Source organism: Vitis vinifera, chromosome 18, assembly GCF_030704535.1.
Source record: "Vitis vinifera cultivar Pinot Noir 40024 chromosome 18, ASM3070453v1".
Classification (NCBI taxonomy): domain Eukaryota; kingdom Viridiplantae; phylum Streptophyta; class Magnoliopsida; order Vitales; family Vitaceae; genus Vitis; species Vitis vinifera.
In genome coordinates this window covers 249,630-277,605 of record NC_081822.1, presented here as the reverse complement: position 1 = coordinate 277,605, position 27,976 = coordinate 249,630, and the positions used below count along the sequence as shown (strand labels likewise).

Here is a 27,976-nt window from a genome sequence, read left to right as displayed (position 1 = left end):
ATTGGAGCTTCCTTGTTCAAGTCCTAGTGGTACATCCATGTAAACCTCCTCCTCTAATTCCTCTTTGAGAAAAACATTTTTTATGTCCAACTGCTGAAGAGGCTAATCATGGTTTGCAGCCAAGGAGGGAAGAATTCGGATTGTGTTTAGTTTTGTCACCAGTGCAAAAGCCTCCTGGTAATCTATCTCATAAGCCTGAGTAAATCCTTTAGCAACCAATCTTGCCTTGTACCGTTCCACCAAGCCATCATATTTGTATTTTACTAAAAAGACCTATTTACATCCCATAATTCTTTTACCTTTCAGTAAGGTAACAAGTTCCCACATTCCATTTTTTTTCAAAGCTTTGACTTCCTCCACAATCGTTGCTTTCTATCTTGGATCACCAAATGCTTCCTGTACATTTTTTGGAATTTCTAAGGAAGAAAGGTGAGAGGTAAAAGCAAAAAAAGATAAGGATAATATATGATAAGAGACAAAATTAGATATGGGATGAATTAGGCACTAGGTCTACAAGAAGTGAGGGGGATAAAGAATTATCTAAACTTGATTTAGGCATTATCTCTAGCGTGGCTTCATGGCAAGGCGTGAGTGTATCAGGTACCATACACTCCCTTGAGTAGACTTTGAACTGTGGTGTAGACTAGGCTATTGGTGGCAATGCTTTATCTTCCCCTGCATTTAACAATCTATCATGTATTGGAACTATTGTTGGGTTCGACTAAATGGAAGGGATGGATGGTGAGATTTGAGAAGATACCGAATTGGTTGCTAAGAGTGTTGGAACTAGAAAATGAGAGATTGTGGAATTTCCCATGACGAAGCTTCGCTAGAATTCTCCCCCTGAAGTGAAGTGTAATAGGACTGTTGTTCAAAGAAGGTTACATCTTTAGAGATGTACAATTTCCAATTAACAGGATCAAAACATCTATATCCTCTTTTAGTTGATGCATATCCTAAAAATAAGCATTTTATAGCCTTATGATCAAATTTGCCACGATTATGTGAATGAATATGTACAAAAGCAGTGCACCTGAAAATTTTAACTGGTAAATCTTGGCAAATTCGGGAATCTAGGAATGAAGCAAGAAAAACAGCAATAAGAACTTTTGAGGGCATCCTATTGATCAAATATGTTGTTGTAAGAATGGCATCCCCCAATGTATTTTTCTAGCATTCATTGAAAATAATAAGGACCGAGCAACTTCTAAGAAGTGTTTATTCTTTCTTTCAGCAACTCTATTTTTTTGTGGAGTATCTACACATGAATTTAGATGAATAATCCCATTAGTTGATAAAAATTCTCCAAGGCCAACATTTATATATTCACTACCATTGTCAATTCTAAGAATTTTAATGGATGTTTGAAACTTGTTTTTCATCATTGAATAGAAATTTTTAAAGGTTTGAAAGACTTCGGATTTTTCTTTAAGGAGGTAAACCCATCAAATTCTTGAATAATCATGGATGAAGGTAATGAACCATTTTGTACCAGTTGGATTTGTTACTCGAGATGGTCCCCAAAGATCATTGCATGTGAGAGTAAAAGGTTTAGAGGACCTGTAAGGTTTAGTAGGAAATACTAATTTGGTGTGCCATTTGACACACTTATCATTGAACATTAGATAGCCTTTTATTTTTGAAAAGTTTTGGAAACAAGAACCTAATATACAAAAAGTTAGGGTAACCTAATCTATAGTGTCATAACATTATTTCATGATAAAAAAGAAAAGATAAAACATTGCTACAAGCAACAACGGCTTGTCTTACACAACTTCATGGTCAACAAAGCGGTATAGACCTTCACACTTACATGCATTGCCAATTGTCCTCCTCGAAGCTAAGTCCTGAAAAACAACACCAGTAGAAGAAAATTTAGCTACACAATTGAGATCTCACTAGAGTTTGCTAATGAACAATAAATTACATGACAATTGAGACATGTAAGACTGATTCAAGAGAAGAGCTTTTGTTAAGGAGATGGTTCCTTTTCCAGCGACTAGGGTATATGACCCATCTGGAATTCGGACTTTCATATTACCAGCCCATGGTACATATGTTGTAAATGATGTGGATGACTCTATTATGTGATTTGTTGCTCCATAATTGGTGGTCCAAGGTTTATAAGAATTGGCTAAGTCACTAAATGGGTATTGAGTTCTACCTGATTGTGCTAGAGAGCAAAATGGTGAGGAATTGACGTTGGGCAAATTTGAGACAAAAGTGGATGCGATTTGTGGATAAATGAGATGTTGTAAGACCTCTAACTACTCCTTGGTGAATGGTGAAGTAGCTATTTGGTTGTCAAGGTTCTTGGATTCACTATGGTAGGCTTTGGAATTGCAGTCAGGTCTCAAGTTTCTCCTAGCAAGTGGCTTCCCTTGGATCTTCCAACACCTATCCTCTTGTGTGGCCTCATTTCCGACAGTGGTCACGCCAAGGACGATAACCCCTTTTTCCTGGTCGTTGGTCACTTAGTTGAAAAGTCTCCCCACCATGAATAATGAAGGCAAAAGTCTCAAATTGGTCGGATTGTTGTTCTCCCAACATCACTTTTCGCCTACTGTTTTTCCGTCGCACCTCAGTGAAGATCTCCCTTATAGATGGCATTGGCTCTTTTCCTAAGATTTGGTCTCAAACCTCATCGAGTTCCTTGTTGAGTCCTGCCAAAAAATCAAATGCCCTTTGTCGAGAATCTTGCAATAATGGGCACTATCTTCAGCACATTTCCATTCCATATTAGAGAATAAATCAAGTTCTTGTCATGCATTTTGAAGGATATTTTAGTATTGTGTAACATTATAACTACCTTGTTTGATATCTTTCAACTTAGTCTTAATTTGAAACATTTGAGCAACATTACCTAGATCTGAATAAGTCTCTTGGATTGCATCCCAAAGGTCCTTGGCAGTAGGAACTAGGAAGAAAGAGGTAGGTTTGCCTAATAGCTGCCTCCATGGAGTTGATTAACCAGACCATTACCATGGAGTTCTCAAAATCCCAAGTTTAGTACGTAAGATCTTCTGGCTTAGGTGCTTTGTTGGCACCTGTGAGATAGCCAAACTTTCCTTTACCTCTAATGAACAACTTCATCGATTGTGATCATTGAAGAAAATTATGTCCATTTAATTTATGGATCATAATTTGCAGGGTTGGGTTCTCTGTACCACTCGGATTTGTTGCTAGAACTTGTAGTTGTGAAGTCCCAAATGAGGCATCAAATTGCTTTCTGTGAGTTGTGCCAGTCATAGCCATCTTCACCATCCTAGGCTAAGGGTGCATCAAAAGATTTGACGGAAAACTTATTAATCTTTGTTTCCTTCCTACTCAAACCATCTTCCTCATCCCTTTTAATTGAGAAAGGATGCAATTTTTGAAGTAAGACTTCTGCTCTTTCCGATTCTTAATTATAGAGTTGTCAATTGAAATGAGGGCTCCATTAGCCCCCTCCCTATGTTGCTCCCACGAATTTGTTATCCAAGAGTCTTGTCACCCTTGCTATTCTATTGAAAGAACTTTCAAAATTTGAGTTAAAAGGTTTTTGAGAGTTTGGGATTTAAGGCAAAATCACGACATATATCTTTTTTCTGTGTGTGTTTTTGTGAAAAATCTTCAACTAGTCTTACAAGATACCAAGTCTTTTAAGAATTTGGAAGCTAAATTTTTTATATTTAAAATATATATATATATATTTCACATTTCTTGAGAGGTGTTTGAGAGTTCTTTCTTACTTCGTCGTTTTTCATACTTTTAAGTTGGCTCAAGCACTTCTTTGTGCCTTTGGGTGTTCTTAAACATTCTTTGACTTCTTTAAAGACTCAAATTCTTCTTTTATTTTGCCTTTACGTTAACCAAGCATCCAAACCACATACTTCCCTTACCATGCTTTCACTAACTCAAGTCTTCAACCTTGTGATGAAGCAAATAAGTCCCATTGCATAGCATGGCATCAGATTGGTGTTTTTGAAGCAAAATTGTCAACCTATCTAACTAGATTAGTAGATTAACAATAGGGATAATTGTCAACAATTTGATTTTTGCTTTTCAATAGGGATAATTGGTTCTATAAAAAAATGGAGGGCAGTTAATAGAAGATCCATCATTTGGCTTCCATGTCTTAAGATTTAAAGTAGGACTCAAAAAAATTAATTTTAATTTAACTTGCTTTGATATCAATTGAAAGTATATTCTTAATTTTTAATAAATAAAACTACCTAGAAGGAGAGTTGAATAGGTAGTCCAATATGTTATGGCAATTTTTAAATTTTTACCGACTTGTTCAATTATTAATTAGATTCATCCACATATGATCATGAAAGTAATTGTGATAAATAATGAACAAGACAAGCAACATATAAAACACCCCCTAAAATCCTTCTCCTAAAAGACTTCGACCAGTATTTATGCTCTTCTTCCTAACCTTAGCATTGCACCTTCATGTTCTTCAGTGAATTTATATCAACTTCTCTTAAGGCACACTATCCAACCATCTTTGCCACCTAGTAAAAGGACTTCAAGATGCTACTTGAAAAGTTTTTGGGAGTTTAGGATCTAGGGTAGGACAATGACAGATGTCTTTTTCGCTCATGTGTTAATGAAAATTCTTCTAACTTTTTATAGGTATAAAAACCTTTTTTTTTTATGGGAAAAAACTAAATTTACTAATAGTGGCTAACAAAAGGATGCACAAAAGTATACATGGTGTATACAAAAGAACCAAAAGGCCAACTAAAGCTAAAAGATAACCAAAAAACAGCTCCCATGTCTTACTTAAAGCTCAGCCAATCAACAAAGTCCAACATGAAAAAGTGTTATCTCGTAAAAAATTATACATAAAGAATTATTTAATAGTTGATCCACTTTTTTCATTATTATTAAAGACTCTCCAATTTTTTCCTTTTCAAATGGTCCAAAAGAAGCACAAAGGAGCAGTTTTCCAAAACTTTTTTTCCTCTTTTTCCTAATAAAATATTTGTGTCAGCTTAAAAGGGTGTCTTACTATGGATTCCAACACCCATTCTATCCTAAATAAAGTATAAATTAGTTATCATAGCATGACTACTCTTGAACAATGAAGGAGGATGTGATTAATTATTTCTTCTTCTCCTTTGCATAAATAGCATACATTCAGAATTATCTGTCCCCTCCTTTTATGTTGGTCTAACATCAATATCCTCCCTTATGTAGCTTCCCAAGCGAAAAAAACCTTTCCTCACTAGTACTCGAGGATTCCAAGTCGTACTTGTAGGGAACACCTTTGATCTTTCAATAGATAAGGAAGACAAGAAAGATTTAACTGAGAAAATTACCATATTTTGAATTTGGTCAAATCATCTTATCCTCAACATCGCTATAAATCAATTGTCCCCAGCCTCCACCCTATCTAGCTCTTAGTCACGGATCTATCTTGTAACCTAGGGTTCCTTCCTTTCTTGCTCCCACACCTTGGCTATTCACACAACTTTGGTGGTGGCTATTAAGAATAATGTGGGAAAAGTCTATCTAACCAAAACTTCACTCTTAGCCCATTTTGCATTTTGAAAATGGTTATACATTTAAAGCCTTTATACCCACTTCTGATAGTCTTTCACACTCCCACCCTACATCCTTCCCTCGCTCTTCTAAAGCACCATCCCCTTTCTTCCTTCTCATACTTTCTTGAAATTACTCGCTTCCAATGGAAGTCACTCTCACAAGCAAATCTCCAACACCACTTGCTAAGTAGATCCTTGTTGACATTGGACAATTTTCTCATATCTAAGCCCCCACTTCTCTTGTCCATACAAATTAATAGCCAATTTAGAAAATGGGACTTGCTCTCAAGGGTCCTTGCCCCCAAATAAAATCCCGTCAAATCTTTTTTAGTCTCAAATTAACCTTTCTTGATATAACAAAAAGAGACGTGATAAATTAGCTAGGTAGAAATAATACTTTTTATCAAAGTCGGTCTTCCTTCTTTTGATGGGTACTTTTTTTCCACATAGCAAGCCATTTATTATATCTCTCCTCTACCACATCCCATACTTGAGTTGATTTGAAAGGAGCTCCCAATGGAAGACCTAGATATTTTGTGAGAGAGTTCCATGCTAATCCCAAAACCCTAGTTAGATCTTCCTCATTCGCAACCCTTCAACAGGAATCAACTTGCTTTTCTCCAAATCGATCCTTAGGCTTGAGATAGTCTCAAACCATATGAATGTCTAACTTAAGTATTCTTCTTGCTCCTTTGTGGCATCACCCAAGATAAGAGTATCATTAGCAAATAACAAGTGAGATGACTCCATTTCCGCTCTTCTTCTATCAATTGAGAAACCCGTGACGAAACCCTCTTCTTTTACTTGGTTTAGGATTGTGGAGAGTGCCTCCATGGCAAAGATGAAGAGATATGGGAATAGAGGATGACTCTATCTTAAGCCTCTAAAACTCTTAAAGAAGCCTCTTGGGGTTTCATTAACCAAGACAAAGAACTAAGATGTAAAGATACACCACTTAATCCCACTGATCCACTTGGGACCAAAGCCCATTTTTTTTTAAACTTCTAATAAGTCTTGGTTGACATGATCAAAAGTCTTCTTGATATCCAACTTACATATAACCCCTTTGTCGACACTTTTCATCCTAAAGTCAATGGCTTCGTTTGCTATGAGAATCGTGTCAAAATTTGCTTACCCTCCACAAACACATGCTGGTAAGTCAAGACCATTTCTTCCACCATGTTTTTTAGTTTGTTTGCTAGGACTTTTGCTAGAAGCTTGTATAAATCTTCCCAAGCTTATTAGTCTAAAATATTTTAACTCTTCAGTACCTCTTTTTTACTAGAATAACATTATAAAAGTGGCATTTAAACTTCTTTTAGAAGAGCTAACTCATAGAACTTCCTAAAAAAACTAATCACTTCACTTTTCACAAAGTCCCAATTAAATTGCCAAAAGGCCACAAAAAAACCATCCGGCCCTTTGGGTTTATCCCCCTAAACTATAGGTGGAAAACCCTAATTGGATTTTATCAAGTCTTTCAAAAATTTGGAAAACAAGAGCTGATAAGAAAAGTAAAAATTTTTAATTTTGAAATATATATAATTTTTCATGTTTCCCAAGAGGCAGTTGTGCAATCCCCAAGGCTGCTTTTGTGCTTTAATGCGTTTAAGCAGCCCTATTGGGCATCCAAACATTCCTTCCCCCTTCCTCATTTTTCATGCTTTAAGTTGACTCAAGCACTCCTTAAACATTCTTTGATTTCTTTAAAGATTCAAATTGCATTTTTTTCGTCATTACTTGAACCAGGATCCAAACTACATACCTTACCAAGTTGTACTAACTTTGAGTCTTCAACCTTGCTCTAAATACGATAAGTCTTATTGGAAGTAGAATTAGACCAATGCTTTTGGAACAAAATTGTCAACCTAATCCAGCTATAGTAGCATACCAACAATGTATTCCATAAAATATGTACAAATATCAATAAAGATGCATTTACGTTGTTGAAAATATTTCCAAAAATGTGAATGTTCATACAAACTCGTGAAATTTGTTTCCCTAAAGTTTGGCTTAGGTGACAAGGGGTTGGGAGTGAAGGCTTCTTGGTCAGTGCAATATAGACCACCAAGAAAATGTTTCTTACCAAATAAAAGGTGAAATGTTAAATAGAACTTTAGGGAATGTTAAAGGAAATATTTAGGGTCGGTGTAGATAAAATGCATTGTAACAAGTGTCTGATATACTAAAGGGCAAAAAGTTTGCTTCAATGTGGCATATGGAAAAACTCAATAATTAGAATATCATTAATTATATGGTATCCCATTTGTCCACTGATGACAAATTCTTATAGGAATCATCTGGCATATGGACAATTATCTATTCTAACATCCAGTTTATCAACAATGTTAATGATATTAAATGCATGCCTTCCATAATGAAAATTTTCCTAGAAGTGGAACCTTCTGTTTCCTGTACATACCATCTGGTTAACAAAATGGACTGTAGGCTGGACGCATGACAAATGGGAATATAAATCTAATGGAGATTCTAGATTCTGGTTTATAAACAATTGTTGGCTAAAGTGCAATGCTATGGCTGCATTGAGTATATCTTAATACTTGCTTTATATTTCTTACAGAGGTGAGGCCTGCTGAACTCTTTCTTCAAATGCATTTGCTTGCAAGACACTCCAAATCCGGGTCTGAGTCATCCTCCTGTGTGGAGCCCCATCAGAGCCAACAGAGGTGGGTTCTCCGGGCAATCCATTTGAACCCTTCTTGTTTGAGATATTGGAAGGTTTTGCAGAAGTTAATGCAGTGATTTGCACTCACCACCATTTCATGGACTGGGTGTCGAGGAAGGCTAAACGCTCAAAATCCCATCAGTGTGCTTCTGAGATCAACTCAAGTAGTTACTAAAAAACTAATCAAATTTCAAATCCTCATGAACAGATGTGCTGGCCATTGTCTAATCATATCTGTAAATTATGTCATCATGTTGTTCCAAATGTCTGTAGCTTAGAGCATGGACTCTACATATTGTAGTTCATGTTGAGCTGAAAAGTAGGTTTTAATTGTTTAGTAGAATTGATATATTTTTCAACATTTAATAAAAAGCATAAGGATTTCCTTTAGGCAAAGATGTGGTGTTAATACCCTTTTTTGGATGCTGCACCTTATTCTTGTATTTTTCATGATGTTTAGGCAAAGATGGCATTTATCTAATGTAGGAAGTGAGTTAATTCATATCCTCATGGGTTAACAGGCAGCTCCTTTTTGGTAACAGCTGTGCTGCATTGTGCGCCATTTTACATGTCATGAGGAGTTGCTGAAAAAGTGGTGTGTTTGCATGTGCGGGGACAGCATACAAGTAAATACTATATGCTGGAAGCATATCTCTGAAATTGAAGCTTTTTGAACTTGGGAAGGGGCTAAAAAGGGAAGCTTCTTAGTAGCAGAAAAGTTGAATTGCATGTAAAATTCTCCTTAAATCTGAAATAGAAGCTGTGTCCCAGTACTTCTACATTCTATTTCCAACATAGAGAGAGAGAGAGAGAGAGAGAGAGAGAGAGAGAGAGAGAGAGAGAGAGAGAGAGAGAGAGGGGTAGCAGGAGTAGTGGCTTGTGAGTGAAATCACCAGAATTATTGCTGGAGGTAAGAAACCAGGCACCTATCACCCATGGCTTAGAAAGCCAGTGGATTGAAAATCATCAAATGAATCCCAGTCCAAGGAGGAGGAGAGAATCTTGGAGAGGATAATCAAAATGTCAAACATGGTTGGGCGAGCATTAAGATCATGGGCAATGCAAGATTTAGCCAGCTGGGCCATTGTGAAAGCCAAATCAAAGGGGTAGTCATGGGTGAGGCAAGGATCAATGAAGCCTCTCAGTTTGTGTCTCACATCATCCCCCTCAAGCACCTCGTTTACTGACACACACAACCCCCTCCCCTCCTTGTTTTGAGAAGGTGCGGCTTCCTTGCCTGTTAACAGCTCCAATATCACCACACCAAAAGCAAAAGCATCCAGTTCTGGGGTAATCAAGCCATTCTCCATGTACTCAGGGGCCATGTAGCCCTGAGTCCCCACCACATGTCTCGTCAGTTGCAGCCGTCCACCTCCCCCCTCTTCATTCTCCAGTCTTCTTGCCAGCCCAAAATTGGCGACCTTGCCTCTCATATTACCATCCAAGAGGATGTTGCTGCTCTTCAAGTTCTTGTGTATACATGGGGGATTGGTGAAGTTGTGGAGGTAATTCAGGGCATTCGCCACATCACAGGCTATTTGAACCCTCTGCTTCCATCCCAGAGTAGAACCAATTCGACCATCACCATGAAGCCAGTCGCTGAGAGACCCATTCTCCGCATACTCATAAACTAGGTAGGTGTTCCCCTTGTGTACGCAGAAACCTGAAAGCCTGATCACGTTGCTATGATTGATCAGTTTCAGTATATTGATCTCCTCAGACACGTCTCCTTTCATCATCTTTATGGCCGCATCATCACCCTTAATCAAACCCCTGTATACACAACCCTTAATTCTGTTAGCTTCTCCGAAAAATCCAGCTGCCTTTTGCAACTCCTCATACTTGTACACCGTCAAGGACTCTACTGCGTGATGAATGCCTCCTGAAGAAACAGATAATGATATGTTGTTTTCCATGGAGTACGAAGGCTTCTTCGTGCCTCCTCCAGCTCCCGGGACCGGCTTGTCTTGTCGAGATTGGAGACGGCGGCGAAGTAGACATAATATAATTCCGGAGGGCATTAAAAGAACGAGTAAAGTGGCTCCAATCCCAACCCCAACGTAAACCCATTTCTTGGAAGAATCAGCCCCTCCACCGTTGGGGACTACGGGCGATTTTGGAGGCGGTGGAGAGAGGGTAGTTTGGATCCTGGTGGGAGGATTCTTTAGCGGGACAAGAATTGGGGTGAAGGGGAAAATAAGGTCGGAAGAGAGGCTATTGGCATCAAATATGGACTGTATGTCATCGACACCGAAGGTATCTGCAATTGAAGAGATGTAATCGCCCCAAGTAACGAGATAAGTGAGCAAGTAGTTGAAGCCGGCGGCGGTCTGGTTGGCGGTGGGGCAGGCGCACATGAGAGGAACCAGCAGGTCCATACCCACGGAAAGGTTTCGATAGTAATATGGGTTGTGAGCCTTGAGTGCCTGGCAAGTGGTGAGGCCTTGGTAGGTGTTGTTGGCGAGGGTGAAGTAATTCTCGAAATCATACTTCAAGGTGTAGGAGGCGTTGTACTGGTAGAAATGGCCTGAACAAGAACAATTGACCGGGACAATGAGGACAGTGTCCTTGGGGATCTTGTTAACATCCGAGATTTGGTTAATGGTGGCGATATCAGAGGGGTTGGAGTTGAGGAGATAGGCTATGGAAGGTGGGGAGTCGTAGGATAGTGGAGCGGATCGAAAGGTGAGGTAGGAAAGATATTATTTGCGAGGGCCGTTGCAGACGAATCCCTTGGTATTATTAGAGTTGTTGTCGCAGTCAAGCTGATCGTTGTTGAGGTAGGCTTGTTGGGCCTGCAGTCCTGATACCAAGAACCAGTGGATGAGAACCACCCTCCACCACCAACATTTTACATGAGATGGACTATTATTATGCATATTCTCCAGAGTGTACATGGGCATGTGCATGCAAGACAGCATACTTAAATAGTTATAGATCAGGAGAGAAGAGTCTCTAATCTGCAACTCTTGCCGTGCTGTGGAATTCCAATTCAGAGCCTCCTGAGTGCTTATTTGACTGATTTGACTCCAAAGTCCTAAGTGCTCATTTGACTGACTTGACTCCAAAGTCCTAGTGCTTTGCCCCCACCTTGACCTTGACGGCTGACTGCTCCATCTATTGGCCTCTTCCTCCCCATGCCCTCACGCAACTGTAAAGGCCTCGCCTCCAATTTCGTTTTTCTTCATCCTCCAACTCGGCATTTACTTGTTTTCATATTTCCCATTAACGTATTTTCTTCTTGTTTTCACATAACATTGATTGATGTATATTACGAACATTCCTCTTTCCAGAAGAAGAACAAGAGGAATAGCCCCGGGCTGACCTCCCCAAATTTCAATCCGTTCTCTACCGTTCTTTGGAAACCATAAAAATGACTTGGATTCCCCCATGACTCGCAATAATACAATTTAAAGCGTTCTTTCTCTAAATAATTTTTCTTCTTTTTTCTCTTACCAAGAAAAACCTGTATTTCTACTTTTATGAGATGTTTGTTTCATTCTAAGGTTCTTTGTATGCAGAGCACTTCTTAAATTAAGAAATGTCATACTTGCTGGAGATATTGGAAATGTGGAGCGAGGCAAGGAACACGTGGATGCGGATGAAGGAGAAGCAGGCAGGGTTTATACTGAGCATCTGCCCTGCATGTAGAAATTAGAATAATATAAGGTCACACCTGACAAGGCCTGAGCAAGAACATAATCTTGAGATTGAGGAATAATTCATCTTGAATTCTCCTGTCTGTGATATGTCTGCAAATGATGGTAGGCCCAAAATATCACAGCCAACATCTACCGCCTGGTTGTGAAGCTACAGCATGTATTCAGAGTCTTCAAATTGGAGGGAAAGTTTGAAACACTAGAGGATTAAAACTCCAAATGGTCAGAGAATGCTGATGTTACAACATCTGTCAGAAAAAAAAAAAACCCTGACTTGGACACACAGGAAAAAGCAGTGGCATCTTCACCTGCTAGAACCAAGATGACAAGATTAAGGGTAGTTGCTGAAATAGAAAAGAAACGCCATCCATCTTGGAATCAAGATTAAGATAAGTATGCCCTCCTCATGTCATTTTCTACGACAAGATCAATCAGATAACCCAGCAACTTCATGCATGATCTCAGACCTCAGCTACAAACGATTCCCTCCAACTAGCCTGTCAATTGACAATCTCACTTTACTGAATGAATCCTCTCAAAGCTGATTGCCCGGTGGTTTACAGTGCCCAACCAAACTTGACACCCTACATGATTTCCCAGCATTTCATCCAAATCTTAAAACTAGATGAAAGAGCAACCATGCAAAGTGAAAAATAGCATGTAAGTTTGCTTGAGATGGAAGCATATCTGTCAATTTTACCAATTGCATGCAGAAGTATTCATATGCTCTTTATTAAAACAGAGGACAGTTTGAATTTCCAGAGTGAGTTGTTTTAAACCCCAGCAGGGGAACACGGATAATACTTTAAATTTCATTGCAATCACTGTAATTTCATCTGGCATGGCAGCTCCTTCATGCCTACTTTTACATTCCATTTCTAGTTTCTAGAGGAGAAAAAACGATAAGTGCGAGGTGTGACTTGTATCAAGCAGAAGCTCACAAAATCACCACTATTGTGAGTGGATTCGTCTCATTGTAAACTTCCATATAGGATATATGGATGCGCCAAAAAACAAAAAATATAAAAAATAAAGGTTGCCTATCTACCATGGCTTAGAGAGCCAGAGGCTTGAAAATCATCAGATGGATCCCAGTCCAAAGAGGAGGAGAGAATCTTGGAGAGGATAACGAAAATGTCAGACATGGTTGGGCGAGCATTAAGGTCATGGGCAACACATGACTTGGCGAGCTGGGCCATGGAGAAAGCCAAATCAAAGGGGTACTCATGGGCAAGGCAAGGATCAATGAAGCCTCTCAGTTTGTCTCTCACATTATCCCCTTGAAGCACCTCATTTATTGACACAGATAACAACTCCCCTCCTTCTTTCTTTTGAGAAGGCGCAGCTTCCTTGCCAGTTAACAGCTCTAATATCACAACACCGAAAGCAAAAATATCTAGTTTTGGGGTAACCACACCATTCTCTACGTACTCGGGAGCCATGTAACCCTGAGTCCCCACCACATGTCTCGTCAGTTGCAGCCCCCCTCCATCTCCCTCTTCATTCCCCAATCGCCTTGCCAGTCCAAAATTGGTGACCTTGCCTCTCATGTTACCATCCAAGAGGATGTTGCTGATCTTCAAGTTCTTGTGTATACATGGGGGACTGATGAAGTTGTGGAGGTAATTCAGGGCATCCGCTGCATCATAGGCTATTTGAACCCTCTGTTTCCACCCCAGAGTAGAACAAGTTTCACCATCACCATGAAGCCAGTCTCTCAGAGCCCCATTCTCTGCATACTCATAAACAAGGTAGGTGTTCCCTGCATGTATGCAGAAACCTGAAAGCCTGATCACCTTGCTGTGGTTGATCTGCTTTAGAATGTTGATCTCTTCAGACACATCTCCTTTCATCATCTTTATGGCCGCATCATCGCCCTTAAACGAGGCCCTATAGACAGAACCCTTGATTCTGTTAGCTTCACCAAAATACCCAGCAGCCTTCTGCAACTCTTCATACTTGTACACGGTGAGGGACTCCATTTCAATACGAATCCCTTCTAGAGAAATAGACATAGATGTTTTGTTTTCCAGGGATTTTGAAAGCTTGGTAGCTTCTCCCAAGTCCAAAACTGGCTTGTCTTGTCCAGATTGGCGGCGACGGCGAAAGAAGCAAAACATCATTCCAGAGGAGATTAAAAGAACGAGTAAAGCGGCTCCAATACCAGCCCCAATGAAAACCCATTTCTTGGAAGAATTACTGCCTCCGCCAGAGGGGACCATGGGGGTTTCTGGAGACGGTGCCGGAGGCGAAGAGACGGTAGTTTGGATCTTGGAGGGAGGATTCTTAAGCGGGACGAGAATGGGGGTGAAGGGGTAAATAACGCTAGTAGAAGAGAGGCGATTGGCATCATATATGGACTGCACGTCATCCACACCAAAGATTTTAGCGATTGAATCGATAGTATCGCCCCAGGTGACGAGATAAGAAAGCAAGTAGTTAAATCCGGCGGCGGTCTGATTCGCAGTGGGGCAGGCGCACATGAGCGGAACCTGCAGATGCAACCCCACCGAGAGGTTCCGATAGTCATAAGGGTTCTGAGCCTTGAGGGCCTGGCAAGTGGTGAGGCCTTGGTAGGTGTTGTTGGCGAGGGAGAAGTAAGTCTCGGAAGCAGATTTCAAGGTGTAGGTGGTGTTGTGTTGATAGAAATCACCTGAACAGGAACAGTTGACTGGGACAATCAGGACGGTGTCCTTGGAGATTGTGTCAACATCGGAAACTTCGTTAATGGTGGCGATCTGAGCTGGTTCGGAATTCAAGAGGTAGGCTATGGAGGGTGGGCTGTCGTACGAAGGAGGGGCAGATCGGAAGGTCAGGTAGGAATGGCATGATCTAGGCCCGTTGCACTGGAATCCATTCGTCTCATTGAAGTTGTTGTCACAGTCAAGCTGGTGGTTGTTGACATAGGATTGTTGGGCCTGAGCTACTGATATCCAGACCAAGAGGAGGAGTACCATCCTCATCCTCCACCACCACCCCCCAAATTTAATGTAAACACGACTGTTCATATTCTTCTCCATTTCCATATGCAGTTGCATACTCTGTGGCAGAGAGATGGGGAAGAAAACTTTTTTAACCAGCCATGACCAATCTTCACCCACTCCTCTCACCATCCATAAGGCATATATAATAAACTAGTGAATTCAACGCCTGCCCTCGACTCCTTATAGTCGTTGCCACTCCGTGTGGGACACGCATGACAGCTTGACCGACGCCAATGCAATTGGACTGTAACGAGTTTTATGATTTACAGAAACAAATATAACATCTTTCCATTTTCCAAAACTTATTTTCAAATTTTTCTTTTTATTAACACGTAGTCATGTCATATAATATATATATATATATATATATTAACTTAAATTAAAGCCCCAGGCTTTAATTTTAAACTGAAATCTCAATTATTAATTAAAACTTCATTTTTCAATTAAAATATCAAGACTTTATTTTTGAATTAAAACTTTAATTATCAATTGAGATTTCAATGTATTTTTTTTACTTTAAAATTTAATTAAAAATATTAAATTATAAATTATTATTGAAATTAAAAATATAAACTTTAATACTAAAAATTTATATGTTTAAACTTGAAGATCTAATATTACTTCAATAAAGATAAATTAATAAATATAAAAATAAATAAATATTTTATTTATTAATAAATTAATAATCTTAAAATAATAAAATTATATGACATATAAATAAGATATAAAATTATATAATTTATTAATTTAAGATATTTAATTTATTATATTTTTAATTAAAAAATAAATTGAGTCTTGAGAAAAAAAAATTATGACATGGCTCCTGTATTGTAATAAATAGACTAGTTTGAACATGAATTTTGAAAGGGATCAAAAGCTTATATTTCTTTATATGAAATGGCTATTTTGCCCAAAACTCCTTCCTGAGGCCTTTCAAGTTGCAAGTTTAAGTTTTAACCCACCTTTAGGCTTCAACCCATTAGCCTCATATGACTCTACCTGCTGTATCACCTGAAGCCTCACCTCTAACTACAGAAAAGAGATCTTTCATATTCTCATGGGAAAGCCAATCTCTTAATCGGCATGAACAAGACAGGCACCAAGCATCAACAAGGAAAAGCAGTTCTTCAATTCAATGGAAGCAAAATAATAGCTCCAAACCAAAGGAATTTACGAAGGGTACGACCGGGTAAGCCTGCCTAGAAAAGCCAACCGTGGAAAGTATCTTTCACTTTTTCCTTCCTTTCGTTTTTTTTTTTTCTTTCTTATTTCCTTTCCCTTACATTTTATCTCAACTTTTCTAGGAACTAAACATCGCCTAAATGTTTGGCTATTCACGTGGATATATATTGCTCCACCTCACCCAGTTGGTTTCCTGGTGTTTTACAGTGGATATCCAAACCTGATATCCCACAATATTTCACCTAAACCGGAAACTAGATCAAAACCAGAACAGAAGCCTACCCAACATGCAATCATATCCGTCAATTTCAATAATACAAAGAATAAGTATTCAAATAATCTTCTTATTTTTACAAGAAGCACTGTGAATCTCCTACTAGGACAGAGCCATAACCCCAGACAGGGAAACACTTTTTATCTAACAAAACTTTTCCCCTGGCACTTGCATCATACATTGGTTTTTGTTCTCTATACTTAGCTCCTGGCAGAGATTCAAATTATCTTGCAGTTGTGCAAATTGGTTTTACTTGCATCAGGGTCACCCTCTAATTTTATCTGGGATGATAGCTTTTGCTTGTGGCAGCAAAAAGAATGTTTTCATTCTCTCCTTTGAACAACAATAAAATAGATCATATCAACGAACATAGAAGCAAATCTAAAATCTGGACACTGATAATGATAATTCAGACAGTGCATATAAAAGACCTCAAGGAATCTTTGATGCTAATACATTTTTAAAATTAGTAATTCAAGAACTGGTTCAGCAGCAGAAAATCTATGCTGAATTATAATATTATCATCACTCACTTTGTTAATCAAGCTTGTCTTTGCAGAGGCATCGTCTAATAACTGATATAGCAGTGAAAGTGAGCCCAGCCAAGGTGAGAAGCAACACTGCAACATGGAATTGGAAACAGCACAAATCAATCTCGGAGGAATAGGAGCATAGCAAATGCAACAAGGAGATTATGCAGTATAAAAACACTGATACAATTACAGGATTACTTGATCATCATCCAATGTGGAAACACCACCTGGTGGTGGGTTGAAAAGAGACTAGGTACACACAGGAGTAGAAAAAACTTGGTTCCTTGTCAGATGGTAGGGCTGTTCTTTTAAACTTTTCTTTACAAGAGATAACATTTATGAGGAAAAGTTGAAGAACAGCATTATCTGTCTTAAACAAAATGAAATGTGTAGGGCATTTCAAAAATAAAAAGTAGGGTTTGGAATCCATAAAAAGAAAAAAAAAATGTAGTCAGAAGTAAAAATGAAGTGCAGATGATATTTAAAAAATGACAATTTTTAATTAATGTCATCAATCAATGAAGTTCAAACAATAACCACAAAAAAAAAAAAAAAAGGTTAGCAAAAAATGAGTATAGTAATATTCGAAAAGAATTTTAAAAGCTAGGATAAAAATAAGTCCAAGAAAGAATGGCAGACATGGGTTGCAAAAGATTGCACTTTTCTTACATATAAATCCATATATAATCTTATTTGCCGATCAAAAAAAAATTTTTTTTTTTATCAAAATTATTTGCCAATCAAAAAATGGGTTGCAAAGATGTTCTTGAAGTCAGCTGGAGAATGAAGAAAATTAACAAGGAATACATGCAAATGCATAAAAAGATGGGCAATAATGTGCAATATAGAACCACAAGATTTGACTGCAGGATAAAAGAAACAAAAATATATTTGGAATTTAAAATGGAATACAAAAACACAATTAAACACTGCATTTTTCTACAAACATTATTCAATTTTACTAGTAAAAATTTGATATAAAAAAGTATAAGAACACAAAAACTAGGATAAAAAATAAGTATAAGAACAGTAGGCAAACATAAGTTGTTTTGATAAGAAGGCCATAGATGCAAAAAAAATTCATAATGTAGGATCAAACAACAAAGATTAAAACATAGGGAAAGACAAATAAACACAAAAAAAAAAGAGCAATAATCTGATATGGAAGTGATGCTTCCAAACTATATGTTAGTGCATACAACCATAAGATTTGACGGCAAACAAAATATAAAATTATGTTCATATTTCACAACAGACTACAAAAAATTAAAAAAGATGCATGGAACTGCCTGTTCTACTGATTTCCATTGGATTCATGAGGAAATACAAATGGTATTAGAAATGCATTGTTTGTGAAAAGTAAATTTCCACAAGTGGAAAAAGAGTATCAGACCAAAAAAAAAAGTTCTAATATAGAAACCAGAGTATAAAGAAAATGCCAGGTCCGTCATCATTTTTTTCCTTTTACAATCTGGCAAATCTTTGCTCCTCAGATTGTATGAAGCACTGAAAATTTCATGTGCTGAAGCAAGAGAACAAATTAGGTGAAGAAGCATTTAAAAAAGATGTTGCAAGTATCTAAGACAACTTACTAGCTAAAGCACAGAAGAATAGAATAGCCAGGCGGTGTCTAACAATCCATGGTAGAGTGACTTCAAGAGAGCAGTGCTTCCTATATTCTCCAGGTTTAATGCTGTACAAAGCTCCTACGCTTTGGGCTTGCAGTTCCAATAATGAGGTATTTACACTTAGCACTGGAAATCCATTCACATCTCTTACTTCCATTTTCACTGTGACTGGAGTTGCATCCCAATCTATCTCGATTGCTCCAAAATTTGGCTGGCCTAGAGAAAGTCCAATCCCCTTTTAAGATCAATAAGCTGAAAACCTCATGACATATCCTTGCCAGAAGGTGCGTAAACAATAACAATCCCAATGTTAAAAAGTATACCATATGTGCATGATTTGCGTCTGCAGTGTTGGCCCATAACTCTCATTGTAGTTGGTGCTAACCATGCCACAAATCTGACTATGAAATTTAATGGTGGTGGGACTGCCTTCTCAACAGCTTGGGTAATCCCACTAGCTGTTATGTCAAACAATGGATATCCAGTGGCACAGTCATACCTGGTAATTTCTCCAAAATGAACATCTCCACTTATGAAGAAGACCCCATCTCTCTAAACAAGAAAAGAGGAATTGTAACATGGAAAGTTTAAAAAGAAAAAGGAATAACAGTTTTAGATGTCTAGCATTATATGGTTAAATGTTCTCCACTCCCAGAATAAGGGGGGGAAAACTGCCACACACGAGTTTCTTGTGCCACAAAATATGAGATCATAATTGAAAATTGCGGCACAAAATTGGAAATATGCAACATGAAATTGAATTTGGAGTTCAAATAAAAGATTTACCACCTTGCTATCTGCTATCAATTTAAAAAGGCGTTCTCTCTCCTTTGGAAACCGTCCCCAACACTCTAAATAAAATATTGGACCGGTTATTGCTGAAAGATTTGAAATAACCTGAAGTGTAGAAAAATAAGAAAGGCAGACTGATCATGCCAAATTGCACAGTAAAAAACCTCCTAATAAAAATCTAGCTTAACATTTCCAAACAATCTAAGAAGCAATCCATCCAGGAAGATATTATAAATGACAATCCATCTAGGAAGAGTTTGTAAATAACAGCTTGTGATAGCAAAACATCAATAACAAACTACAAGCTGAAACAAAAAACCATGCTTACAGGTCTTTACATGACAACAATGTTGCTTATATCCGAGTGACTCCCAAAACACTCAGGTGCATACAAGAGGCAGACCAATTTTGTGCTAGTTAATAGTCATGGTAAACAACCATCAAAGAAATGCTTATAGGAGTAGGACCCTAAACACCATCAAAGAAATGGTTTTTATTTCTATGTAATCAATTACCTTCAACTCAGCAGAGTAAATCTATGGTGAATTATTGCTATCAATTTCACGGCATTCCAGAATGCTATGACCAGAATTTTCCATATGGAACAGAAACCATATCCAGATGGTCCACATTCTTATTACCAGAATTCAGGTCTATTAGGTAAGCCAAATGAATCCAGTCTACCTCAGGTGATCTAGCCAAGCAAGATTCAGTTTTATTTAAGCAGGAGAGAGGAAGGCAGAGAGAATCAGATACTTAGAAAACTTCATTCTGAATTCCAACTAGGATGTTTGTCCAATACGCAATCTAAAATCGGCTACAAAATTGGCAATGTAAAAAATCTCAAAGAAGATAAATTGGAAGGGGTAGACGCACAATTGCTCAATGATGTATTTAACTCCTTATGATGTTTCCTAACCGTAACCAGCCTTAAAAACAAAAAATGCATGTGCTTTGTCATGTAAACAATGATAACTGCATGCACTGTAGCCATTACAATTAGACAATAAATTTATGCAATACAGGAAATTTATGCAATACCTGAATAGAGGATCCGATTATGGTAAGGGCTGATGCAGGGCCCTTCAACTCACTTTCTAACCATGTCCATTGTGAGCTCCCCAATATGCTTCCGTCACTGAACAGTGGATCTCTATGGTATCTAGTATCTAAAAGAATAACCTGAAGAAGTTCGTCATACTCAATCAGAACAAGAGGTCCATGTAGGTCTCTGTCTAAATGTGCAGTCAGTAGTTTGTGGAATACAAATAAGAATCACCAAAAGCAGCTTGCAGATACTAAACTAGTACAAACACACACACACAGAACCTGACCACTGAAGGTCTGTTTACAATCTCCTATATGAAAGAAATAAAGTATGAGCAGAGTATCTAAATTCATTAGCTTTGATACCTTAATCTGCCTATCGACAGGACCAAATGTGTATGATGTATAAACACCAGCCTGCTTGCGCCTACAATATTGAACCCATAGCAAGTGATAAAACAGCACAACTTCGCCAAGAGAAGCAATAAATTTGTCATTAAATACAAAAGTAAATTACCCTTATCATATGAATCCTTACAGTGCCATCAATTTTCATCTATTTCTCATAGGTTGACACATTGTGTGGGAGTGTAGCAATATCTTAACCAACTTATAGAAGAAAGGTACACAATCAAGAATAATTATCTTGTGAAAGGAGGATAGCTTACCGTGGACTATCTTGAGGTTCATCTAAGAAATCCAGGAGAAGCCTTTGGCTAGTGATCTTCCCATTAAATTCTTTTCCAGCATCATTTAACCCATAGTCATGGTCATCCCATGTACCAATCACCTAAAATACTCATGTATAAGTTGGTTAGACAATAAGAGAAGGTCAGACATAAAGAATTTGATCATTCAATAAATGAGCATTTGCCTCCCACTAGGTTTAATTTAAAATTATTGCGTGGCACACCTTAGTATTCTCTAGAAGACGAGAATAACCAGGATTTGTCTTAGTTTTCTTATATCTGGACTGCATTTCCCGCTCTGAGGAAGGAATAAACCTGGGAACATTCTTCCATGGCCCAATAGTCCTTTCTTTTCCAAATAATTTGAAAGGGCGCCTAACATCCCCATAGATGTTGTCACCCAACCAAATAAAAATTTGAGGATCAAAATCAATTATTGCATTCCATATGGGCTGCAAACAAGAAAAGTTTTAACATCAGCCAATGACCATCCAATCAAAAAAATTTCTGCATAGAATATCTTCAAAGATTGCAAAAAAATCCTTTCATGAATGGGTCCAAAACATTGATTCATCCATAAAAGGTAGCCATGATCTGAGAGATGTAAATAAATGAAAGATAATAAAATGAAGCCACCTCAATCCAAATTGTTGAAAATGCAAGTTAAAATAGTGCTCATTTGACTTTAGAATTGAGTGAAATGGATGCCACAATATCTTAGAATTCAGTGTACCATTACAAGATCATAGGGTAGTAATATCATCGGAGTGAAGTCATATTTTAATTAACTAATTGGTGGAAGCACGCTCTGTTTTTTATGCAGAATAGGAACTGAATGATGCTTCAATGTATAAAGAGACACAAGCAGTTCACATATTTACATGAATATAAAAATATAGAGATTCAAGAATTTATGGATGGAAGTTACCATCTAAATGCTCAATATTTGCTGGAAATTGATGTTTGATGAAAATGTAATGGAAAGGAAAAACCAAGAAAGTTGATGGCTTGTAGTTAGACTCCAAATTTGATTCCCAGCAACCAAATTAGAAAATTAAATTCAATACCGAAAGCTACAAGGGTTTGGAAGAACATGACTTCTGTAGCCAATCCCAAAAGGTTGGAAGAAAGCTTCTGCTGAAACAAAAATGGATGGGATACATCGCAGATATAATTTATACATGAGATTTCCCCTTACAAATAGGATGATGATAAATCTTTCTTACTTTTCTTTTCCTTTTTTTTTTTTTTTTGTTCTTTATCTTTTTCTGTTGTTGTTTGTGGCAAGTAGATGGTAATGACCTATGAATGCAATAGAGAATGCCAAAAGAAAAGGAATAAGCACCAAGAACATGTGAAAATAGTAATAAAAATCATTTTAAAAAAGAGGAGAAGAAGAAGAAGAGAGACAAGAAGAGAAAGTGAAAAAAAAAAACAAGAAATCAAAGAGATGTGTCGAAAGAAAAGAACAAGCCCTAAACCTGAGGAGCGCTTTGGTTGGCGCATGATCCAAAGGCAATTCGAGAAACAAGAAGAGCCTCTTGAGAAGAAGTAGACGAAGCGCTGTACGCAATTGGTAGGGCGATCATGACTCGCATCACCACCGACCACAGCAACCACAGTTCCAACACCGACCTTCCCATTTTCAGCTATTTCCAATTATGAACAAGCCAAAGAACCTGCAAACACACAACAAAGCCGTGCCCGAAGACCAATTGTATTGGCAATTTGGCATCCACAATCTGTGGCAGTTGCAGTGAACGAGAAAAAGCTCCTTCACCCTTCACCCTTCACCCTTCACCCTCGTTGTTATTCCTTCCATGCTTAAAGTTACACAAAAGAAGGAATCCATCAACGACTCTTTTTCCTTTCTTCGTTATTCTTTTTTTCCTTATGAGAGCTATGAATGAATCGCCCATTTCTATTTTCCATTTTTGGCTTCTTTTTTTTTTACTTGTCCGAGTCACATTCCACATTAAAACACGTACCGAGCACGCCTCACTGAGGACCAAGCTTTGGCCTCCACCGACTGACCGACCCACCAGGGCATCGCTTCCCTCCAACTGAATACTTTTATCGACTTCGTGCCCCCCAAAAGTTCCCATAACCAAAAATGCGGTGCTTCGACCCCATTCATTAAACTTCAACCGCTTTCTTGTTGGCTCATGTTTAACTGTTTGTCCAAATTCACATTTGAATGATTACAATAATATAATTCCAAATGCACATGATATGTGTTTTGAGCCATAATTTGGGCGTTCAAGAGGTCGGCTTACCAGTTGATGCCATGCCAATTTGAATGATGTCCTGAAGAATAACGGGACAAAATTGGAATTTTTAAGGTAGATTTTATGGATATTGGAAATTGGAAACACTTTTAGTGGAAGATATTTCAGAAGTGTAGGTTTTATTGGGGAGCAATTGTCCAATTCACTTAACATACCCTTTGCCAAGGTTTGGCCCATTTCAAAACAATTGGCTCACCTAATCAAGGTCGAGCAATCTTGCCATAAACATTTCAATTAATTTAAACCAATAATTTAGATAGACTCATCAACTTTATAGGATTGGTCAAAGCAAGCCCAAGTCTTATTAAACCACTCCTAAAGTATGTTTTCCCCTTTAAAACAGTTTAGCAAAACAATTCTCCTTTTAGGACTCAATGATGATATTAAGTTTATTTTATTAAACAATCTTAGGCCCACTTTAGCAAAACAAACATTCAATCATCCTCCTAAAATTGTAGGGCCAACCAATACGGTTATAACCACTCAATTGCAATGGGCTCTCTCGGTTCAACTCTCATTGTCCTGTAATAACTTAAATATTAAACCATGATCTCAAGCATTTAATCAAATATCAAATTATTTAACCATGCTCATATGCAACATATAAAAGGGTGATTGAGGCTCAATCAAGGTGAATTAACATTTTCATTCTTATGTTCATTCTCCTTCTCTTTTTGTTTTTCTTTCCTTATTCCTTTTTGTCCTATTCTTGCACTAGATTAAAGAAGTTACAATAAAATATCACTTAATCATATTTTATTTATGAATGTTGTATTAAAGCTCTTGAAGCCATCACTAACCTAGTGAGCAAATTATTAAATTTCATTTATCTTGTTCGCCAAATTTAAGTCCATTTTCAATCCTCCAACGACCATATCAAGAAAACAATAGGACAAAAACTCTATTTTATGTGGAAGAGCAATGTTAATTATGGTTAGATACATTTGTGAGGGTTGAAGTAATTTTCCCCATTTGTGTGAATTTATCTATGGCACACATGGCAAGAAAACACTGTATAAAGCCCATCACTAAGAATGAATATACTTTACGGGCTTTATAAAAGCAAACAACAATTTTGTAAAATGAAATTGGGGGCATATGTTGGTAATAAGATTAGTAGTAGATTGAGCATGGTTACAAAGCAAAGGAGAATGTTTTATAAAAGAGTCCCATTTGAGAAGAAGAGTATAAAAACAATTAATAAGATGTTAAATAATATTTTTAGGAGAACCCATTCAAGAAGAAAATGTGACATCATGAGATAAAGAGGAATACTTATGACATATTTGCTGGTTAAAATCTAAAGGATACTAAATGAGAGAGGAAAATATTGTTACATATTTGCTAATGTAAAAATCTAGAGGGATGAAATTTGCTTCATATTTGGGCATATTAGAGAAATGTTGGACAATGAATCAAATTGGTGGTATAGAATCAATAATCCAAGAAGTCCTAGACGATTGCCTCAATTACTGGGATTCAATGTCATGTCTATTACAATTAGTGGAGGTTAGAGGTTAGATTAAGTTAGATTGGGCTTATATAAACATAATCACATAAGCCCACTGCATACAGAGGTAAACCTCAAGCCCCATTAATTTTGAAAACCTGATAAGTTGGTGGACCTTATATTCACATAATCACATAAGACTGCTACATACAAAGGTAAACCTCAAGCCCCATTAATTTTGAAAACCTGATTGAGTTGGTAAACGACTATGACATTCCTTGTTTTTTAGCTACAAGTTAAAGAGAATCATTCCATGCAAAACAATGTCTTAGATGTTGATGTGATGTCAATTGAGATCAGATCCTTCTTATGTTGTGTCTCTTAGAGCTTCTACCCAACAACGGAGAACTAGGTGATCTTCTTCCCTGCAAAAAGGATGTTCGGACAGGTGGTCTGAGCACGCCCCTTCAAAGCTTAAGTTAGACACAAGTAGGTCAGACCCTTTCAATGAGATAATGAATAGGTTAGCTTAAGCGCACGCACCTGGTTTATGCTTTAGGAGGGTTTTTTATAGTGCTCAAGAGAAAGCCACTATAGTGTTGATTAGGCACTTTGACTTTCTCTGTAATGATGGCTGCCCTGCAGGTGGCAGGGCAATCATTACAGTTTTGGGTGGCTGGTAGGTGCCGTCAGCAGTAATGTCATGATGTAGCTACATGTCATTTCAACTTGCTGGAGGTATGGGGTGATGTGTGATAATCAATTGACATGGACGTGAGAATCATGAGATATCACATCAACCACTTCCATGTCAGATGTAAACGATTACATGTAGCAAAAGGGTCTTGAAGGCTGGCTGGAATATGTTGCCCGCATAGGGAGTCCGGTGTCATTTGCCGCATGCCTATGTGGTCCAGGTGAAAGGTTTTAGACACTATAGCAGTTATCCAGGCAGTATTGAGGGGAGTCCCCACACTAGAAAGTGCAAATCAAGAATGAGGTTTGATTTGTAGCTAATATGAAAGCGATGACAATATGAGGGCATCTAGTGAAGCATATGTCTTTCTTGAAAAAATGAAAAGGAGAAAATGAGATTTCATTGACCACCCGCCATATTGGTGGAGGAGGAAACTTTTTAAGGAGCTTACCAAAGGGATTTTTTATTAAAATATAATATTTAAAAAAAATGCACATTGAAAAATATTGATAAAAATATGACACATTTTGCCACATGGGTGCAACATAAGCATCATCAAGAATTAAGAAAAACCATGTTCCCCATTTATGAAAACCCCCTTCTTCATCCATTCGTTCTCTTCTTCATTTTTCTCATTTTTTGAAAACCGTATTCCCTTTTCTTCACCCTAATCTCTTTCACTCGATTCACCCAATTTCTATGATTGTGGGCTGCTGAGGAGAAGTTATCAAGCTATCGTCTCTTTTTCCTCATTTGATTAGATTATTTGCTCATCTTACTCTTCATTCTCGAGATCTTGTTACTGTAAACCATGGATTTTCTCTTTATTTTTGCTTTCTATCACCTTCTTTTTCTAATAACTTCATCTGTTAAGTGTTTCATTTCTCATTTTTTTCTAAAAACCCTAATCCTTTTTCTACGCTTGCATTATTTTTTTTATATATAAGTAAAAAAGTAAGTATATTAATCAAAAAGGGGAAACACCAAAAAACCAGTGCCCTTGAAGTATACAGGGAGTATACACACCACCTTCCCTTACTAGGAACCTATCCAGTCTAAGAAACTTACAAGAGAAGAAGGGTTTTTTACTAAGGAAACTCTTACCCAAGACCAAAGATTACATACAAAAGAATATTTCAACATTTGAAGCGAGAGTTCCTCATTCCCAAAACCTAGTCTATTTCTCTCCTTCCAGACTGACCAAAATAAACATAAATGAGCCATTTGCCAAGCCCTCTTGCGTCTTTTCCCCACAAACACTCCATTCCATCCAAGAAGGGTTGTCTTCACTATACACGAAAGAGTCCAAGATACACCAAAAAGAGAAAAAAAAATGTTCCATAGGACCCGCGTCTTAACACAATGAAGTAAGAGATGATCCACCGTTTCTGCTTCGAATAGACAAAGAAATCACCTGTTTGCCACAGAGAACCCCCTCATTTGAAGTTGCTCCAAAGTTAAGACTTTACCCCAGGAAGCCTTCCAAGCAAAGAAAGCTACCTTTGGAGGCACTCTTACCCTCCAAATTCTTTCGCTAGGGAATGTAGAAGAACCTCCTCGCTTCAACATAGAATAAAGAGACTTAACTAAGAAAGCACCATCATTTGAAGCTATACAGATCAGTCTATCTTTCTCGTCCCTTTGAACCTTGAAGGCATGGATCTTCTGCAACAAACACTCCACCAAATCGATCCCCCAATTATTAAACGCCCTTGCAAAAAGATGAGTCCAGCCATCCCCATCTCCAACGGGGTTCCAAACCTCCGAAACCCAAACATTCTTAGACATGGAAATGGAGAAAAGAGAGGAGAAGGACTCACAAAGTAGCCCATCTCCGCACCACTTGTCTTTCCAAAATCTCACTTTTTGCCCATTACCCACATGGTAAGTTAACCTACCATCTAATAGCAACCACTTCTTCCTGATCACTTTCCAAAGCCCAACACAGTTTCTCCCAATTACATCCCGAGTACGCCATCCTCCCTCCTCTTCGCCATACTTAAGGCTAATTACACGCCTCCACAACGCCTCTCTCTCATTAGCATACATCTAATTCAACTTGCACAAAAGAGCATTATTCATCAAAGCTAAATTTCTCACACCTAGCCCACCCGTCTTTTTTCCAAGCAAACCAAGTTCTATCTAACAATGTGAGGTTTTTGGACGAGAGTTCCCCCACCCCACAGAAAATCCCTCTGAATCTTCTCTAATCTCAACCTCACTTTTCTTAGCAAGTAGAAGAGAGACATAAAGTAAATAGGCATCCTAGAAAGAGTGTTTTTTATTATAGTGAGTCTCCTCCCTTTAGATATATACTGTCTCTTCCACATAGCAAGTCTTTTGCAAAAACGCTCTTCAACCCCATCCCACACCGCCAATGAATTGAAAGGTGCCCCTAAAGGCAATCCCAGATAACAAGAAGGAAGCCCACCCACTTTACAACCCAACTCCAAGGCCAATCCCTCTATATCGTGCATTCTTCCCACCGGGATCAGCTCACTTTTCTCTAAGTTGATCTTCAACCCTGAACATG

At 37.9% G+C, this 27,976-nt stretch overlaps 3 protein-coding genes and 1 pseudogene across 8 annotated transcripts in view; 1 reads left to right on the top strand and 3 right to left on the bottom strand.

The window, feature by feature from the left end:
* The window catches only part of LOC100259801 (tetratricopeptide repeat protein SKI3), a 34,332-nt gene extending 25,716 nt beyond the window's left edge, over positions 1 to 8,616 (top strand). For both annotated transcript variants that reach the window (XM_010665745.3, XM_019216472.2), the window contains exon 22: positions 8,116 to 8,616. In XM_010665745.3, coding sequence (XP_010664047.1) covers positions 8,116 to 8,297 — 182 coding nt within the window. In that variant the 3' untranslated portion in view covers positions 8,298 to 8,616. The remainder of the gene's footprint in view (positions 1 to 8,115) is intronic.
* Positions 8,617 to 8,927: 311 nt separating this feature from the next.
* Positions 8,928 to 11,362, bottom strand: LOC100254697 (protein LYK5-like; annotated as a pseudogene).
* A 695-nt stretch (positions 11,363 to 12,057) lies between these two features.
* Positions 12,058 to 23,051, bottom strand: LOC100249580 (uncharacterized). Of its 5 annotated transcripts, none has more exons than XM_010665743.3 (10): positions 22,490 to 23,039; positions 21,233 to 21,460; positions 20,988 to 21,109; positions 20,686 to 20,746; positions 20,314 to 20,454; positions 19,270 to 19,377; positions 18,804 to 19,032; positions 18,445 to 18,696; positions 16,853 to 16,939; positions 12,058 to 12,463 (listed from the first exon to the last, which is right to left on the bottom strand). In XM_010665743.3, the coding sequence occupies exons 1-9, from the start codon at positions 22,649 to 22,651 to the stop codon at positions 16,857 to 16,859; spliced, it is 1,386 nt and encodes a 461-aa protein (XP_010664045.1). In that variant the 5' UTR covers positions 22,652 to 23,039; the 3' UTR covers positions 12,058 to 12,463; positions 16,853 to 16,856. The 5 variants fall into 5 exon arrangements, 4 of the variants coding, with proteins under 4 accessions (XP_010664045.1, XP_010664043.1, XP_010664044.1 ...); XM_010665742.3 differs by lacking the exon at positions 12,058 to 12,463 and adding an exon at positions 16,614 to 16,652 and having other exon boundaries at positions 22,490 to 23,038; XM_010665741.3 differs by lacking the exon at positions 12,058 to 12,463 and having other exon boundaries at positions 16,319 to 16,939; positions 22,490 to 23,051.
* On the bottom strand, positions 12,648 to 15,016 carry LOC100258108 (protein LYK5). Its single transcript, XM_002277295.4, has one exon. It carries the CDS (start codon positions 14,990 to 14,992, stop codon positions 12,920 to 12,922), a length of 2,073 nt encoding a protein of 690 aa, XP_002277331.3. The 5' UTR covers positions 14,993 to 15,016; the 3' UTR covers positions 12,648 to 12,919.
* Positions 23,052 to 27,976: the final 4,925 nt, after the last annotated feature.